Source organism: Acromyrmex echinatior, chromosome 2 (genome assembly GCF_024713525.1).
Source record: "Acromyrmex echinatior isolate Ae372 chromosome 2, ASM2471352v2, whole genome shotgun sequence".
In the NCBI taxonomy this organism is placed as follows: domain Eukaryota; kingdom Metazoa; phylum Arthropoda; class Insecta; order Hymenoptera; family Formicidae; genus Acromyrmex; species Acromyrmex echinatior.
In genome coordinates, this window is record NC_141853.1 from 20,032,031 (window position 1) to 20,050,415 (window position 18,385).

At 34.2% G+C, this 18,385-nt stretch overlaps 2 protein-coding genes across 3 annotated transcripts in view; both read right to left on the reverse strand.

Moving 5' to 3' along the window:
- Positions 1-13: 13 nt before the first annotated feature.
- Hsl (hormone-sensitive lipase) lies at positions 14-9,649 on the reverse strand. The gene is made up of 11 exons (XM_011051976.2): positions 7,890-9,649; positions 4,090-4,467; positions 3,804-4,008; positions 3,510-3,723; positions 3,151-3,332; positions 2,645-2,927; positions 2,350-2,569; positions 2,013-2,188; positions 1,583-1,917; positions 1,354-1,479; positions 14-1,246 (listed from the first exon to the last, which is right to left on the reverse strand). Exons 2-11 carry the CDS (start codon positions 4,452-4,454, stop codon positions 1,178-1,180), a joined length of 2,175 nt encoding a protein of 724 aa, XP_011050278.1. The 5' UTR covers positions 4,455-4,467; positions 7,890-9,649; the 3' UTR covers positions 14-1,177.
- A 125-nt stretch (positions 9,650-9,774) lies between these two features.
- The window catches only part of Appl (amyloid-beta-like protein), a 51,787-nt gene continuing 43,176 nt past the window's right edge, over positions 9,775-18,385 (reverse strand). The window contains exons 7-15 of one of the 2 annotated variants that reach the window (XM_011051982.2): positions 17,484-17,706; positions 17,035-17,245; positions 16,598-16,771; positions 16,151-16,222; positions 15,878-16,068; positions 15,580-15,740; positions 15,283-15,509; positions 14,955-15,101; positions 9,775-14,730 (exon numbers count right to left, since the gene is read on the reverse strand). In XM_011051982.2, coding sequence (XP_011050284.1) covers positions 14,620-14,730; positions 14,955-15,101; positions 15,283-15,509; positions 15,580-15,740; positions 15,878-16,068; positions 16,151-16,222; positions 16,598-16,771; positions 17,035-17,245; positions 17,484-17,706 — 1,517 coding nt within the window. In that variant the 3' untranslated portion in view covers positions 9,775-14,619. Of the gene's footprint in view, positions 14,731-14,954; positions 15,102-15,282; positions 15,510-15,579; positions 15,741-15,877; positions 16,069-16,150; positions 16,223-16,597; positions 16,781-17,034; positions 17,246-17,483; positions 17,707-18,385 lie in introns of both variants that reach the window. The other variant, XM_011051981.2, reaches the window with a different exon arrangement.

The following is an 18,385-nucleotide window of genomic DNA, read 5'->3' on the forward strand; positions in this document are numbered from 1 at the left end:
TGTACGACTGCAATTTCTGTATATATTGTTTTTATTATCCATCAAATCAATTTCTTTCTACTTAAATATACTTAAAAATTTGTACGACATTCATGTTTCCTTAGGAAATTGGTATTAAAACGAGTACATGCACGTTGAAAAATTATCCATAAGAAATGAGTACGATTGAACATTGGATATATATATATATATATATATACACAATATTTTATATATATATATAATATATATATATAAAATATTGTGTAAAATGATATTACAAGAATAAATGCACGCGCTCGCAAAGAAAACGTATAAAGAATTTTAATTACAGTAGAGTCTGTCTAAATTTAACTTCTGTAATCTTTGCACTTCTCATACAACTTTTACAAACACTAATGTCATGGTAGGCTGGTTATGTGTTACACATGCATCTGCATCTAATTGTACTAGGTTCTCACAGTGTATGTAATGTAATTCCATAGGCAAGTTATGTATAACTATTTGTGTAATGTATTCTTTTATGATACATAATATGTGATACATATGTACATATGACTTGTTCTGCTAAGGTTATGTACACTGTAGTGCACCTGGACAGATTAGCATATGCAATTTAGCGCAACTGCATTCGCGTAAGTACGCGGTGATTGATAGATTCGTGCTGTAGAGAGGGCACTCTATAATTTTGGCATTCCATTCTTATCGCCCCATGGACTAAATTTAGAGACTCAACTGTAACTAACTTAATATATTATATAGTGTCTCATAAATATATTCATAAAAATATATGCTTTTACTTATGTAAGAAAACAAAATAAATTAATATTAAATATCTTTTCGTATATGTATAGGACGTTCTTTACTAATACGTGGTCGGATATCAGATTCGAAACATACTATATTCTAATCATTTTAGATAATGCCTTTCAGTACGATATATGACGACATCAATATGACAACAATAATAACTAATGCAGCTAATACAGTAGAAAATCGCTAGTGTAAAGCATCATCTGTTATATGCCTAAAAAACTCCTGAAATATTACAAAATATAGTTAAGCCGCAGAAAACAGGTGTTTAGACATAATAAAATTCGCTGTAAATAGGTGTTGCTGCAACAGATTGAAGTACATCTTCTGCTCGTCCTAGATCAATATGTTTTAACAATAAATTTTTTAAATTAATATTAGACAATTATAATTCCAGTAATTCTTTTATTCTTCCAACGCAAATCTCTGACCCTTCCATCGCTTCTTTCGAAGTCTGTAAATAACAAAATAATACAATATTGCGATAATATAATATATATATATTGATTCATATATAATAAAAACAAACGTTTATATAACGTTTGTATTAACGTATCTAACCTGTACAAGACTGAGAAATCCATGTGGTAGACCCGGTAAAATATCTAATGTAACTTTATTGCCAAGTGAACGAAGCTTCCTCGCAAACATGATGCAGTCATCGAGACAAGGATCAAGATGACACGTCTAGAAGCAAATTATTATGTACAAGATATCTTAAAACTTTCGATCTTAATAGCGGCTAAAGTTCATTAAGTTTTATTAGAATGTAACAAAAATCCAAAAGTACCAGTATCTTTATGGGCGGTATACTAGCTAGCATATTATCGGGCGCATCATAAGGGCTTAAGAAAGGATCCTTTGGTATCGCAAAGACGAATTCTTCAGAAGAAATGATGTTATCCATATTAAGTTCTCTGCTATCCTTACTACTTCTTCTACCAAAGGACCATCCAAATAAAGACCATGATTTATTACTTTGTCCTGAACTGTTACCATTTCTACTGACACTGCCATTCATTGCAACAGGCGATGATGTTGAGGCAAGGCCGGAATTTCTGTACATATTTAAAAATCTATTGATATATTCTCGAGATTTCGCCTGTGCTTTCGGACACTCAGCACCTGTTGCATTAAAAGATTTTTCAAAATGTATATTATCGAGAAGTAAATTTATATTAATAAACACTATGAGTATATACTGTCTGATTTATATATACCGTCGACTTCTGTTAAACTAACAGAATTTAACGTTGAATCGGATGGAAGGGATACTAATTTCTGATCATCATTTGCGCCGTCTCCATTTGGACTCAGGGCTAATGCTATAAGGTCACTTTCGCTCACTTCTGCAAAAGATTCTGTATCCGATTTAACGTCTTCATTCTCGTGTTCCCTATCAGGTATAAATCGATTACATATATGTAAAATATGATCATTTAATATTAGCTACGAAGTACACAAATATGAATATATTTAGATAATTTAATTTTGTTTCATATTTTTAAAAATAAATTGATTAAAATAAGATATCATTTTCATTGAAAAATATCTTACTTTGTGAGTTTCTTGTTATCAGTTACATAAGCCTTAAGACATCTTAACATAAAGCCGAACGGTAATAATGGATCCGTGAGACAAAGCATACGAGAGGGCGACGGTACAAATTCGATGCGTACTGGTGCATATGCCATAAAAATACCGTCTGGTCTTCTTATATTTAATTGCATACATCTTAAAGTAACTCCCAAGTTTATGTTTCCTCCTGCAGAATCACCTATTAAAACATCATAAGATTTTTTAGTTTACTCAATCGATAGAAACACATAAAGAAATAATTTTTTTATCTTACCAACAAGTATCACTTTTTTTGCAGTACTTCCGAGTAAGGTATTTGCATGTTTTAACGCCCACGCATAAGCATACAGCACCTCTTCGAGTGCACGAGGATAGGGTGCCTCTGGAGCTAAACTATAATCTATACTCAAGATTGGTACTCCAAGCGTCACAGTCCAATTTCGTAGATATATTTCGTGCGATCGTGAAGTTTGTGAAACAAATCCACCCCCGTGAGTATGAATAATTAATTCATCACATAGATCGCATAATGTTCCACCTATACCTCCAGATCCAACCTTGATAGAATATTATCAAAAATTATAACAAATATCCACCAGCATTAGCTTACAAAAATTCTCTATAAAAGAATCTATGAGAGATATTCTATATGATGAAAATTCTATTCTAAGTTGCAAACTTATATCTCAATAAGGATAATATATATAATTAATTAAATAAAATGTGCGCAAGTACTTTCAATACTCTATAAATCTACATAGATATTAATATTTTATGTACCATTCCTAGACGTCGTTTGGAGCTTAACAATCTAACGTGAATTGGTTTCTTCCCAATATGACTATTTGGTATTGGAACTAAAATAGTTCCTTCATCTAAAGTAGATAGGATTAATTCTTCGGGCGGAATAGATATTACCTGATTAATTGCTAAATTCGAGGTATTTATCATATTCATTATTGCTGAAATAGAAATCAAAGAAATTTCATTAATTGAATATACAAGATAAATGAAATAATTCTATCTAAATTGACATCTCTTTATTATTATATAAAGTTTTTTAAATGCAGAACATTAAATATTCACGTGTGCGAAATATTTTCAATTAATATTTTTAGTCACAATTCCTTATTTCTTACCAGATTCGCTTAGAAACCAAAATGCTTGACAAAAAGAAATGTCAGCGTGCTGAGATATATTAACAATACGACGTGCTCTTGCTTCGGGATCTAATAAATACTTAATAGAATTAGTACATAGTCCTAGTAGGGTACTATTGGTGTAATACATCTCGCTGAAGGACGCCATAAAAAATGACAGCGTTTTTAATACATGTTTTAAACTATCACAGAACTGAAAAAAACATTTAAGACAGATAGACACTTTAGATATATTCGGCTTAAATACAAGTGTTATTTATTCTCCCCAAGTACCTGAAATCCTAGACACCTGCCATAAAAGCAGTACTGATTAATGTTCTGTGCAGAATTGAGAAGTTCTTGAGTACTATACTGATCTAGCGGAAACAATGACAGCTTTCCATCATTCAATACTTCTGTGCTCCATGAGTACATTGTTTTTAAATGCTGTAAACATGTAAAGAGTGATGCCACTAGCTGAGAACACGCTTCTATTTCCCTAAAAACCCAGATTAAATGTACAGTCTATTGTTACATGCAGAAGCAAATATAGGATATAATTTATATAATATATAATTACTTCATGTAATAGCTCTTTCGGAAAAACACAGAGTCTTTCTGATCGTGTATCTGCTGGCAAATCAGCTCGGAATACATGATACATTTATCTACCAACAACAGGAAACTTCTGTACCCATTCCCCGGGTTTTCTTCGTCAAAGTCAAAGTGTGACGCGAACCTGGCAATCTCCTTGTACAGCGGCTGCAACTCAGTCAAGTAATCCCTGATCGCCACGAGGGCAGCCTTGATTTTGACGCCGTTCTTATCTTGGTGAGAATCAAAATACTTTTCGTTGGCACAGCACAACTCACGCAACGTGTTCCAATCATCCAACTGGGGCTCAAAATCAAACGGTCTTTCGAAATCATCGTTGCACGTCGACATTTGGAATGATTCCCTGAAAGACTACTGGAATGACACTCTCTTTCTCTTTCTCCCTCTTTATCTGTCTTTCTCTATCGAGAGAGCTTCGTAAATCAATTGCCAACACTTCAGTGAAAACAAATCTTGATTTTGTTAAGCATTCTAAACAACTACCGATTGCTCAACGTGAATTCCCGACATGTCATAACGGATGATAACGATTATGATTCCACGCGCATGATTGCGTAACTATGTTAATAGATAACTTGACACGTACATCGCGCGGACGGCGCGGCTCCACGGCGAGGTTAATTCATCCGTGAGTATCGTATTCTCGTCCGCCCAATATATCGCGAGGGTCGACGGCGACAATTCACGTTTTGCGCTGCCGCGACGCAGCGATCGATTCCGCTTGCGGCGCGAAGAATCACGCGGCTTTGACTTGATAGTGTTACTTTGACACCCGCTGACGCGGAGTCGCGAAACGGGACCGCGCTCCAGTTTTTTCCCTCTGGAGTGTCCCGCAACCCGCGAGCATATCACGTATATACATGTCAGACAAACCGGATGGAGTGGGATGCACACAATAATGTTTCTCGGTCAAACAAGGAAATCGACGAGGACTGACATATTTTAATGAGAACTTTCTTATGCGCGCGCGTTCTTTTCTTGTTGTGTTTAAAAGCATTGTGGAGTATTAATATATGTGTATGCCTGTGGGATTATATAACGATCCTTTGAGAGATCTACTTAGTAATTTTTAACAACATATTAAAATAAGAAAATTATTGTTTTTTCAATCGACTGTTTTTCACCTGCATGTTTAACTGAATGATAATTTAATAAGGGAAAAGAATATTATATAAATATAATATATGTACATATTTTATAAATATTATTAGGTGTTGGAATTAATTCGTAGCGTTTTACAAGTGATGGGAAGTACTTTCATTAATGTATTTTTTAATGCTCATGTGAAATAAATAACATTCTTTCATTTAAAAACGCTACGAATTAATTCCAACACCTAATATATAATTGTATAAAAAAATCAATTTTTTAATGTAATTTTATATAATTATATAGAGGAAAGGCTTCTATTATGAAATATACCGAGTTCATTTTGAGTAAATGCTAGAAGTCTATAGATAGAATTTAAAAAAATAATAGATCGTTTTGAAAAGAATTTAATAAGATAACGTTACATAAAATTTAATTCAAATTCCATTTTTTTTTTGAAAATTAAAGAAATGTAAAAAGCAAGCAAATCGCAGAGTCAAAAAATTGTGCTCCCAATACGAGATGCCCAGAGAAATCGATAGTAAACACAAAATATATCAGTATTGCAATTAAAAAACTTTATTTAATGTCTATTTAATTACTTTATTTAATCTAAAATACAAACAGCCAGCGTACGCGAAAAATGAGTATGCGATAAATTATATCCAGAATTCGTTTTCAGGTATGTAGTTGAAATCAAGCATCGCAGATATAGGCATTCGACGTTCATGTCTTTTTTATTATTATACAATAACATTTATACTTTAGCAACGATTTTCATTATAACGTAGGAGCATGGGTTATTTCATATTAAGAATATTCTGGGTATCTCATGTTACGATATATTTCCACGCCTTATGGTTTTACGATCATCAAATTTAACTTCTGTAATTAAACAATTCAACATATCCTGTATTTTTCTATTAATACGATTTTACTCTATCACTACATGAAGAATTTATTGCCAAATATTTATTAAATAATAAACAAGATTTAAATGTTCATCTCAATGAAACTTGAAAACATCCAAATTCTAAAATCTTGTTTTACAATGACTACAGGCATGATCTAATAATGAATTTTCTACTAAATAGTTTTTAATCCAAGAGCAATAAATTTATTGGTAGAACTAATAAATAGCGTTTAGTTTAACAGAAATGCCGTTATCTCATATAGGTGCCTATTTCATAATAGGAAGCTTTTCTCTATGAATACATTTTTTCCCAAGAATAAATGGTTCATAAATATATGAATAATAAAGGAAATCATAATACAAAACGATAGTTAATGTCATAATGAATAAATGATATAATAATAATGATATAATAACTCAGCAAACGATGGATTGAAATGGATTAAAATGGATTCAGATTTTCAGAAATACATAAATGTTAAAATGAATCCATTTCAATCTTGAATGCATTTTTATTCAGGCTTTTATTCCGATGGCATGGAGTATATTTCTATGCTTTTCAATTTAAAAATAATATTATTTGTATATAGTGTTTTTTGTATGCATCGTAAATACTGCTTAATTTAAAATTCCGAATAGGAAATGCAATTTTTTAATCCAATTGAGAAAAAAAAAGTTTTTCGTTTAATGGCCCATTTTCTTAAAATGAATACTATTCAAAATTGTGAATAGAAAATCTATTGTTACATTTAAAAGAAACATAAAGAGAATTGTACGTATATGTACAATAAATGTTACACATATATGTAAATTCCTTATTGTTAATTAATAAATTAATCGCTTTTATGTATATTTTATATTAATACGATTCCTTTATTATAGCTAGCGTATATTTTTTGTATTAAAGTTTTAAAATAATGACTATAGAATTTCATGTAATTACTACTTTACTTTATTTAAACTTTCACATATATAAAAATTTTTTTTTATAATCCAATTCATTTTTATGGATTTAAAATACGGATTCAGATGGATTGACAATTTCCAATCCATTTCAATCCATTTTAGTTTACTGGTAATCCTGAGCGAGGTAGTATTATTTTCTTGCAAATAGAATTCGACTTTAAATTCCTTAGAATTCAGAATAAAATTCTGTCTGTGGTTTTCGTATCAATATAATATGAGTAACATTTAAAAATGGAAATACATAAAATAAATAAAATATATAACATGAATAAATGTATTAGGTGTTGGAATTAATTCGTAGCGTTTTTAATGAAAGAATGTTATTTATTTCACATGAGCATTAAAAAATACATTAATGAAAGTACTTCCCATCACTTGTAAAACGCTACGAATTAATTCCAACACCTAATATAATAAAATGTTTATATACATATATTAAATAACACTTATTCTAATTAATTTAGTTTGAAATTAATTAACTTAAGTTTAATAATTTTTATATCTTTATTAAACTGATTAATATAAAATTATAAAAATATGTATTTCTGAATATATTTTTAACGTTAAATCTATCTTGAGATATGATTAAACAAAAATTTATTTTAATAGGAGCAATAGATTGCTTGAACAAACAACTGGCAATTTTAATGTGAGAGCTCATTAATAAGAGAGATAAAACGAACTCGGAGACGCGACAGTTTGGATTAAAAAAAAATTCGGTTCAGTAACCGCTGCTGCTTTTCAGTTACAGCCTCGTACATTGTAACTGAAGTATCAACATCATGTTTTTATCTCACCTGTACGTAAAAAAGAAATTTACACACTAAAGCACAATTACATATAGTTACACATGAGATTCACGTAGATTAAAATAATCTGTTTATTGTTAACGCTGCCAGTCATTAACATCAAGAGAATGTCGGATGTTTCAATTCATTGATAATCGCCAGAATTATCGAGAAAGATTATTGCGCTAAGAGATTAAAAATATATCACAAGCACACGGAAAAGTGATAATGACACTAAGCGAGAAGTGCTTTTCCTTCGCGGTTCAATCGCGATGTGTGCGATCGTAGTTTTGACGCGAGACTAAGTACAATATATATATATATATATATATTTCTATGTTGCAACATTATCGCTAGCCTAGTGATATTACTTTGGAAAATAATCATTTCTTAGAAAATCAATTAGTCGAGGAAAAATAGATAACGAAACGCGTATAAGACAAAGTCGAAAAAAATACAAATACATGTTGATCGCTGACGTGTCGCTGACGTTTCGAGCGAAGACAAAGATACGATAAGAATAGCGATAACTTCGCATATAATTATCGCGCATATGGCTTTATCTCATACCGCAACATGACTTAAATGCGGCGATAAAGACAATGAATACGAATTCTTTTACGTTTTGCTTCGCAGTGTACTTATACAAGCATGTTTCGACAAGCTGTTAAATTTCGATTTAAAAAAAATTAATCAGTGACCTTTACTATCCTGCGATTGATCGGAAGATTGTCCAAAACTATTCGCGATAATATCAGATTATTAAATTATTTAATTACTCAAATAAAAAATCTGTCGAGAAAAAATTGTGCAAAGTGTCTGCCATAGATATTGTCAGTAAAGTTCAAGATAATAGAATTTGTTGCGAAACCCTGTTGAAAATTCTTGTAAGTTTTTTGTACCAGATCTTAAAAGAGTTGTATGTGATCAATCAAGATTACTAACGTACATAATTATGTAAGAATCTTATATAATTTGTCTATGAATTTCACCAGAGTAACCTTTAATGACTTTAATCTGGAATGAATCATACACGAGGATTTACAATGAAAAGATCTTGTCTTAGCCTTATAAGAAACTTTTAAAAAATAGTTTCTTTATAGGATCATCCAAGAATATAGTATTAATTACATATGATTTTAAAGTATTTCATGAAAGACCATTTATCAATCTTAAAAAACATATAGTTACGAAATAATTTATCTTTCAAGTTGATTAATAGAAATCTGGCATGAATCGTACAAGACAATCTATAATATATGAAAAGATTTTAATTGCTGATTCAGCCTAATAAGATGCTCTTAAGAAATAATTTCTTTATATGATCGCTCCAAAGTAATAAAAGTATTAATCGTCCCAGACGAAATGGAATTATTGAATGAACAGAAACTAGATTGAATATATGAAATAAAAAAGAATTAAGAAAAATTAAAAAATTTGTTCAAATACTGAAAATGATTAAAATGAAACATTAAAAGGTCGAAACATATATTAGTACTGTCTTAATGAATTGGTAAATTATAATTTTGCTATAATAATTGGCGTAGGCTTTTTATGCTCCTTTCTCAAATTAAGTTTGATTTAATCGAGAAGCCATTATTCAATTTGTGTAAAAAAAAATTAATTTTTAGTCAAAATGAATTCTTTTAAATCCCATTCCACTCCTTGCTTATCCCATTCCATTTTATTTACTGGAATACGAGCAATCAATCACACAAATTCTAATAATATAATTGTACATTATACGTACAAACGTCTTTTAATTAACATTCTGCATTATCATTATATAAGACTTTATACATATAAGACCAGAAGAAATGTAATTAGTTAAAAAAAAAATCCAGTATCCACTAAATCTATCAGATAAACTACAATGAAACAAGTGATCGAGAGATTCTTTATAATTTATTTATTGATAAGTAAAATTACATATATATATCCACAAACACAATACGTTCTTTTCACGGGGTGTAATAATGCGTTAAAACTTGTGAGCGGCGAGGAGAAATACCTGCGAAGGAGAAAGAGGGACGAGGAGAGTTTGCTTTTTTCTTAAGTCTTTCGACACTACCCCCCCTCTTGTGTCTCTCATGAACAACAGCATACCATGGTATTTGTCAATAATAAAAAAAGAGAAAATTCCAAAAGATTTGCAATGTAGGAATGAATTAAGCCAGAAATTTGGAAATGGTCTTCAACGCGATATAAAATCATATCAATGAAGTAAAAACAAATTACGAATCCGTTTCATTCTTTCACTCTCCGACTGCTGAAAATCCTTTCAGAAATCGAAAAAATCTGTCCGCATACGTGCACATTAATATTTTTTAAATAAAATATACATGACTGAAGAACATGTAATTCATTAGAAGTGTATGTACGATGCTTCAATTATTTAAAATGCAAAATCATTTATTATGCAAGATAAATTCTTTGCATAATGCAATTTAAATTTTAACAATATGCTGCAGATACTCTCACAGAACGATCGTTTGTAGAAGTCTTTTTGACTGACACGATTTGGACTCTAGATGGGCTTTATAATTAAATGTTTTCTCCACGGATTGCCATTGTTCACGGAAAAAGAAAGCGAAACCTTTCGCACATATTGATATTTTCATTAGAGTTTGGAATTTTCAATACGCTACGATAGGAACGTAACGGAGGCAATTAGTTGCCCTTGCGCCATGCACTGTCTTCGTCTGTGTCTATTTTATATGGCCGTATCATTAATGATACGAAGGAACGTAATGAATTTCGTTTCGCAGTTAACTTATCTTTCAATAGCGGAAGTTAAACCGGATTCTGGATTGTGGATTTCCGATTCGTGAGGCAAGTCCGGATTAAAGATAAATCGTGTTGCGCAAAGGTCAACGAATATGACGTTTTTCAGAATTGAAGATAATAGTGCGAGGACACGTAATCGTGCTGCTCGATAAACTGTCCGAAGACGAGAGGATGATGCGAGAAGACACCGAAAAAACTGTAAAAATAAAGTCCAGTTTTTAGTATCATTATTATACTCTTTCTCCGTCTCTGGACTCGCTAATCTCTGGACTGCGACTTAAAGGACGTATATCTCTTTTTTTCTTCTCCTTCACGTCTCACATGGCTTTTAAGCTAAGTTTCAATTATCTCGATATAATATATATATATATATATATATATATATATATATGTATATATATATATGTATATAATATATATATATGTATATATATATATATATACTTATTACCTCTTTACAAAAATCAATTCTTAAACTTATACGTACGGAGGTGGCCCGATGCAAATTCACAGTATCTTGAAGCGCACACGCCTTTTTCTTTCTCTCCCTCTCTTTCTCTCTCTCCTTCTACCTTTTCCCGCTACAATCGAATTACCGAAACATGATATGCTCCGACTATTGGCTAATACTGATACCTCTCTGATGTCTTCTACAAAAGTCATCGAGAGAGCATTGGACCGTTGTTGCCTGCGTAATGGCGCAATCACGCGTTTTCGCTCTAGGTAAAAATCGGCGAGTCAACTTGCATGCTTGTACACGTGAAATACAATGTTCCAAACCGCTGTTTGCTTTGCACTTAATACGCGATTAAATTTAACGAACGATATATGTATATGTGTATGTGTATATATATATATATATATATATATATATATATATATATACACATACACGCACGCCGATCATAAATCATCCTCAATACAGGCCAATCGTAATGATCGCAAACTATCTTTCTGCGAGAGCAGCTCTAGTTTTGTGAGCCTTAGAAAAATAATAAGTTCCTTTACAATCGCTTAAGGTCTTCAGCATCTGTGAATCCGTATCAAGGTCAGATTTTTTTTTTATGCGATGTTGTCTCCATGTTGTTTAATGACTATATATGCTATAGGTACATAATGTTTAATTTAATATGTATACATGTATATGCATGTGTATATCCATATATATGTATATATATATATATTTGTATATATATATCTCTATATATTATCCCCATACTTCGTAACACACACACACACACATACATATACATATATAATAGACATTTTATATCATTATTGTAACGCATTGATGCTATCTGCTGTTATTCATATAATCATAGTACATTTACTGGTATAATTGCTATCTCGTCTTACAATATATCTAAAATAATATTTTTAACATTCAGCGATGTGTTGTTTAATGTGTGTGACTGTGTTTTGCATCCTGTTTGTTGCCTGTTGTCGCCGGTTGTACACACTTTTTTTCACCGGAGTTGCGTGAAGACAAACGATCGATGTGTGTGACAAAGATTCGCGCTAGATAGATAGGAAAGGCAGCTGCTTCACGTGCGCTTAGGAATACAATACCTAAAAAGGATCTTTTCTTTTTTTTTATTTCAATCGCTCTAATTCGCTGGCGATTATTGTATCACGCAATACAATCCTAGCAAAGTGAGCGCAATCGAAGGGGACCACCTTAGCACGTAACTGGGAATGTATGTGATCATGCGGAGCGTTATTTCACACAAGAGACAGAACAGCGACTCTTTAGCATTAAATTGTAATTTATAATAGTAACCATCGCGCGCCGAGAGATAAAAATCCCATCTCTTTCAAACATATATTACCGGCTGTATTGATACGACGATCAACCGACCTGAACGTGCATTAATGGTGCATTAACGGTGCACCAACGATTGTAGCGATGGTTATGTTCTTATCACGCCGCTGCCATAGATAGACGTCGTAAAGACGACCTAAAAAAAACATTCTAATCTCTTAGACACCTAAAATACGTTTTTCCTGCAAAACGCCGCAGATATCCTAATCTTTCAGATGTCGTAAAGACGTTGCGCGATTTTTAATGTCTTTTTTTACGTGAGGAGGGGGTGTCTTTAAGGTCTTTGTAGTAGTTGAATGCTACCACCGACCATAATGGTCGTAGGGACGGTAAATGGTTCTATGGACCGCGGCAGCGTATTCGCATCGCATCACGAGCATCACCAAGGGTTATTTATATAAATAAGTTTGACAAAAACGCATAATGTATACTCCAAGTAAATAAGAAAAAACTGTGCTTCCCCACGCGACCCTGGCGCTAAAGTGCTGGCTACCTTTTTTTTTTAATCGTTTGACAATATACAAATATATAAGCATTAAACGTGTAATATATTATATCATCATCGTCGTCGTCGTATATAATTAATAATATCCTAAGATAGTTATTGTTATGAACGATCTTTTTCTCTTTTTTTCCCCCGAGAACGCAAAACGCGGAAACGAAAAAGAAACGTTTTATCTCAACAGCTACCGCTTCTTTCTTTTTTTTTTCTTTCTCGACGTAACAGTCGGAGGTACTAATGCCACTCGAAAATGATCTCCGGTTGAACTGTTCCTCTTGTTCGACAGCATCGACATGACCTGTTCGATACGTCGCGTACGCCATTCTTCGGTCAGATCGAACGAAGCTGCCGAACATTTTCCATGCTAGCGTTCTCAGCACCTCGACAAAATGGACTTTCGTATGGAATGATAGAGCATCTTACTTCCTCATCATCGTTAATTCGAGATACGTCAATGATTCTTAAGTTTCCTTATGTTTTAAGGTTCTTTATCATCTAAGAGTTAGACGTTAAGTACTGAAAAAGATTACCGAGAGAAACCAGGCAGTGGGAATCGAACGGAGACGGAGGGAATAAAACAGCTGCATTACGAAGATATAGAGGAGTGAAAACGTGCAACGATGAGATGGCGCGTGTACGTGTGTGTGTGTGTTCTGATATTTTAAGAGTGCCGCATAGCTCGTTCGCACGCTCGGTTATTTTAGCATAACGTTAACGATTACGCCATTAATCGGAGTATTTACTTCTATATGCTGCCCCCAGTGGCAAACTACTACGATCACTATCGTACTTTTTTTCTTCGTGTTTAGTACTTAAGCTGCATTATTGCCATTGATTATCTCCGAAAATATCAGAACCTAAAAATACAGCAAAGAGCGCAACGATACAACGCATTCACTGAACATCGTCCGTGTAAACGCGTTCTAGCATCATTCAAACGTTTGTCCCCGAGGAGTGAGAGCGACCAGCCACCGTCGAACATTGGTCGTCAATCGATCCGCGGAGCTTCCGGTTCGAGTGCATAACGTATAGAGGCGGAGGAACATCGAGGTACGTCTAAAAACGGCGTTTTCTACTTTTATAACACGAGCGCTCCTTCCTGCGTTTTTATAATATATCGACATGTATGACAACGTAATAAAAACGATGTGTGTATGAGATACTTCCGAAGATAGCGTGTAACACTCGTGTTCGTATGGCACATAGGTATATGCTGAATTCTACGTCATTTTATCTCCCATAGAATCCGTTTCGTTTCCCATCCAGCATGTCCCAGCTACAAACTGTATTTTACATATATATTGTCAATTCTTTGCAAAATCGATTTACACCGCGACACGTGGCCGTGGTGTTTACAAGCGGACGCAATGCGTACGGCGATAGTCTCGTCACAAGTGCGATCTGCCGATTAGGAAACGCATTTTTCTGAATTTGCGCATTTCCGGGATGTACGTAGTCCGGATCTTCGGAAGAATCTCGGGGGTTAGAGATATACATACTATTTATATATATCTTACTCTAACAAAATACTATGAGATTCTTGAAGAAAATACGCGAGAACGAATACGCGGTTGCGACCAGCTTCAGAAATCAAAATATTTGTGATAATTCTCGAGGCAGCGGCCGAATTATTCCTTCACCTCAAAGTATTTGTATGTAGGATTCTCGTAACCGTTGATCTGCATATTTGCGACGTGTCGTTCCTCGGGCGTGGCCGCTTGATCGACCTCGATGAAGCCCTGTGAGGAAACGGAAAATACTATTTATCATGTTGCATTATTAATTAGCGTGTCAATTAGTGCATTATTATAACACATTAATCTTTTTCAATTACATGCATTTTCGTTTAGATCACAAATTGAAGTATCGCATACAATCACTGTACAATTACCACTAATTAATGCAGATAATATTACAGAGATTGCTTGATGATACTAATGTATCTTTCAATATAATAATATACCTGGCTATGAGGGCTTCTCGCACTGCGCCTCTTAAATACTGCGACACCAACAACTGCAGCCGCCATGAGTGCTATGCCAGCGAACGCGAGTGTGAAGTAAACCGATCGACTTTCTCTATGATATACTTCTCGCCTTACAGAATAGCCCTGCAAAATTAAATAAATACATAAAAAGATATTTTTCTTTTTTATTTTTGTCGCAAAGTATGATAATAAAAAATTTGATAATAAAATAACAAATTTATTTCACAAGTAATAAATAATAAGAAAGTAAAATCTTGTATAATGACTTATAAATAAGCTTTATAGTTAGAGTAAATTTTCTTACTGGCTCAGAGTGAGAGACATCGTGAGTCATGCTGTGAGCTGCTCTAACTACTCCCTCATTATGCATGGCAGCGACCGCGGCGGGTTGCTCTGATTGCTGAGGAATATCCTTAGTATCGATTGCTGAATCGCTTTCCTCGTGTTGTTCTTGTTCTGTGCGTAGTTCGCCACGTTCTGCCTTACGTTGTTCCTTGCGCGCTCGTTCGAGCTGTTTCTGATGTTCTTTTTCTGTAAAGTACAAAATGAGGTAATGTACGCTCGTTTGTGCAAATTTTCTTGACGAGTTTGCTATACATACCTTGTTGTTTGCTGGTGACATCGGCCTGATACTTGTCTAGAATAGCTGCCTCTGCTTCGCGCGTCATCGCCAGCAGCAATCCCGGAGTTTCATCTTTACTCCTGAGGGCCAAAACGTAATCGTCCATGAGACGACCAATCTTCGCGCTTAAGTCTGGATATCTGAACATAAGAAAAGAAAAAATGAGCCTCTAACTCTTCGCGGTTGTAGCGTTATCGCTTTGTGTGCAACATATCGCGTGATCCACGGCGTATTTAAGATATTAAAAGTAAAAATGTACATTTGACATATACATTACCGTTCTAACATCAAGAGGCTCTGATTGGTAATCCTGTCAATTTCCGCAAGATGTTCTAAAGTGGCTGGTTTCTCTCGTTGCGCCTGTTCCAAGCTGCTGTCAAGGAGATGCTTGTAATGGGCTATTGTGTGATGCCTGTCTTTGTGAAGGGCTCTAAGCAGCTTTTGTAGACATTTTTGAATACGGTGCATCTAAAGAACGTATAAATCGATCGATTAGGCAGAAAGACAAAAAGTATTCTTTGTGTAAAAGTATATTATATATAAAACTAACATTTGGCGGCGTTTCGTTAAGAGCCGCAGTGTAGCACGACATAGCTTCTTCGTTTCTCTGCTTAACCGCCTCCTATGAGGGAAAGATTATTATTGAATAATAATTTATTTGATGAATAGTGGATTCGTCACTCGAAAAAAATAAAATTATTGACATTATTATGTGGACAAATTCTTGTTTTTTAAATGTTTTTATAAATTATTTCTTCTCTTATAAAGAAAAAAAAATATCAAATTGCTACGTATTGTCAATAAAAAAAAAAATAATTAATAAAAGCGCTCATGGTTATTAGGGTGCGAAAGTTTTTTTAATGCTTTTTTAATCAGAAACTAATGTAAAACTCCAATTTAAAAAACCGATTTACGTCCGCTTTTTGTTGGAATTCGTAACGTTTCAAAGTGACATTCAAAAAGGACGATTCGTATCATATCACGCGTTTCCACGTACCTGCACTCTCTGCTGGTGCATCGCGCTTAACTGATGCTTTTCCGCCGCGCCGCTTTCCTCGAGCGCGGCAACCGTTTCCTGGAATCGCGCTGTCATCCACCGTTTGAAAGCATCCGCGGCGACAGGATCGTGGGCTCTGATATCCTGATATCTCTCCTCGAGGTCACTCCAATCCTTCATCACCTGAAAGCGTTGTAGCACAAAGATTTCGACACCAATGTCCCGCGCCATAATACTTGTCTTTCAAAAACTTTCTCTCACATCTTTTTTTGTCTCAAATACACAATGTTAGTATCTCAACTCAACGTACCACAGTCATACCTTTGCTTTCTCCTAAATAAGTGAAAATATGATATCCTAAATAGATGAAGATATACGGTATGATACGCGCTAACGCTCGTCTCACCATTTTTTTCATTGCAATTAATCGAACTTACTTTCGTAACTTTCTCCTTGTGTACTTCTTCAAGTCGCATTTGAGCCTGTTTGTAACTCTGGTGCTCGGACCGCGGATCGAAGTGCGTCAGATAAGGATCTGGAGTGCCTTGCGGTTGGGAGGGCTGCTGCGTACTCGTGCTAACTGGCAGCGGCATCGCTGTAGCATCCTGTTTGGCTTTCTCCGTTGTTGAGATCGTCGTCGATGGTCGACTGATTTTCATTAACAAGTTTACAACAAATATTTAACTTCTATATTTAGGATATACGCTAAATCTTACATTAACTAATTTCAACTGCATTTTAGATTTTTAATTAATTAAAAAAAAATTTTCAATAAAAGAAAAACAAATATAAGATTCAATGAAATTTTATTGATATTTATTAAAATAGACGCAGAGAGAATGTTTGTACTATTTAACTCAAAAATGTTTGTATTATTTATAACTACCTGGTAGTCGTGTCGTAATCATCGAGGTCATCATACTCCTCTTCGCTTTCGTCTTCCTCAGGTTGATTGCTAAGTACGTCTTCAAGATCATCAGAATTTTCTTCATCCTCAGCGTCGCCGTCTAAGTCATCTTCGTCATCGATATCGTCTTCGTCCTCGTCGAGATCATCGTCCACGCTCTTCGGTATAGGCAGATCGATCGGCTTCTTTACCTTCACGTTCTCTGCAAAGAGATCAGTATTTCGCATGTTATTGTTTGCTGCACCTGCGTTTTATGTATGATTCATCGTTACATAAGCATGTAATGATGACGATTGGTCTGAAAATAGGCTCCCCAGCATGCACTTGCGCCACAATGCGAAAAAACCTAAAGAAAAAGAAAATAGAGATCGTTTAATTAATACCGTTGGATATTGCACTCATCCTTGATTATGCGAAAGTGCCTTCTCTTTTCTGTCGTTCTAACGATAACGATTCGACGTACATATACACGTCGCGTACGTACATATACGTACGTGACGCGGTAGGTGCAATTATTGGAATTCCTGTCTGCGCGCACATTCCAGTATATCGACTGCCATTGTTTGAATAGTAAATGGACGGGATTGGGCTGGCCACAGATAGCTCCGCGGAATTCTGGCCCATAATCTAAATCAATGCACGCCAGTGATACACTGCCAGTGTCACCGATCACTTGATTATTTATCGATATATTCGGAAAAGGATGACGGCATAATTTAATTTGACAGTTTTGTAGACATAATTCACGACGATCGAAGACAGTCTCGACTCCTCCGACGTAAAGAGACATAAACAGCAAAACGATGTCTACGGACGAATATTTATCCTGTAAAAGATAATTAGGAAGAATTAGGAAGACAGAGGAATTCATTCAGAAAAAG

Excerpts from the sequence above, each read along its gene's own strand:
- Hsl (XM_011051976.2), bottom strand. The coding sequence starts at position 4,454 with ATGTCGACGTGCAACGATGATTTCGAAAGACCGTTTGATTTTGAGCCC. Across the intron at positions 4,009-4,089 it reads CGAAAGAGCTATTACATGAA|GGAAATAGAAGCGTGTTCTC; the intron begins GTAATTATATAT and ends CTGGGTTTTTAG. Across the intron at positions 2,189-2,349 it reads GATAACAAGAAACTCACAAA|GGAACACGAGAATGAAGACG; the intron begins GTAAGATATTTT and ends TATACCTGATAG.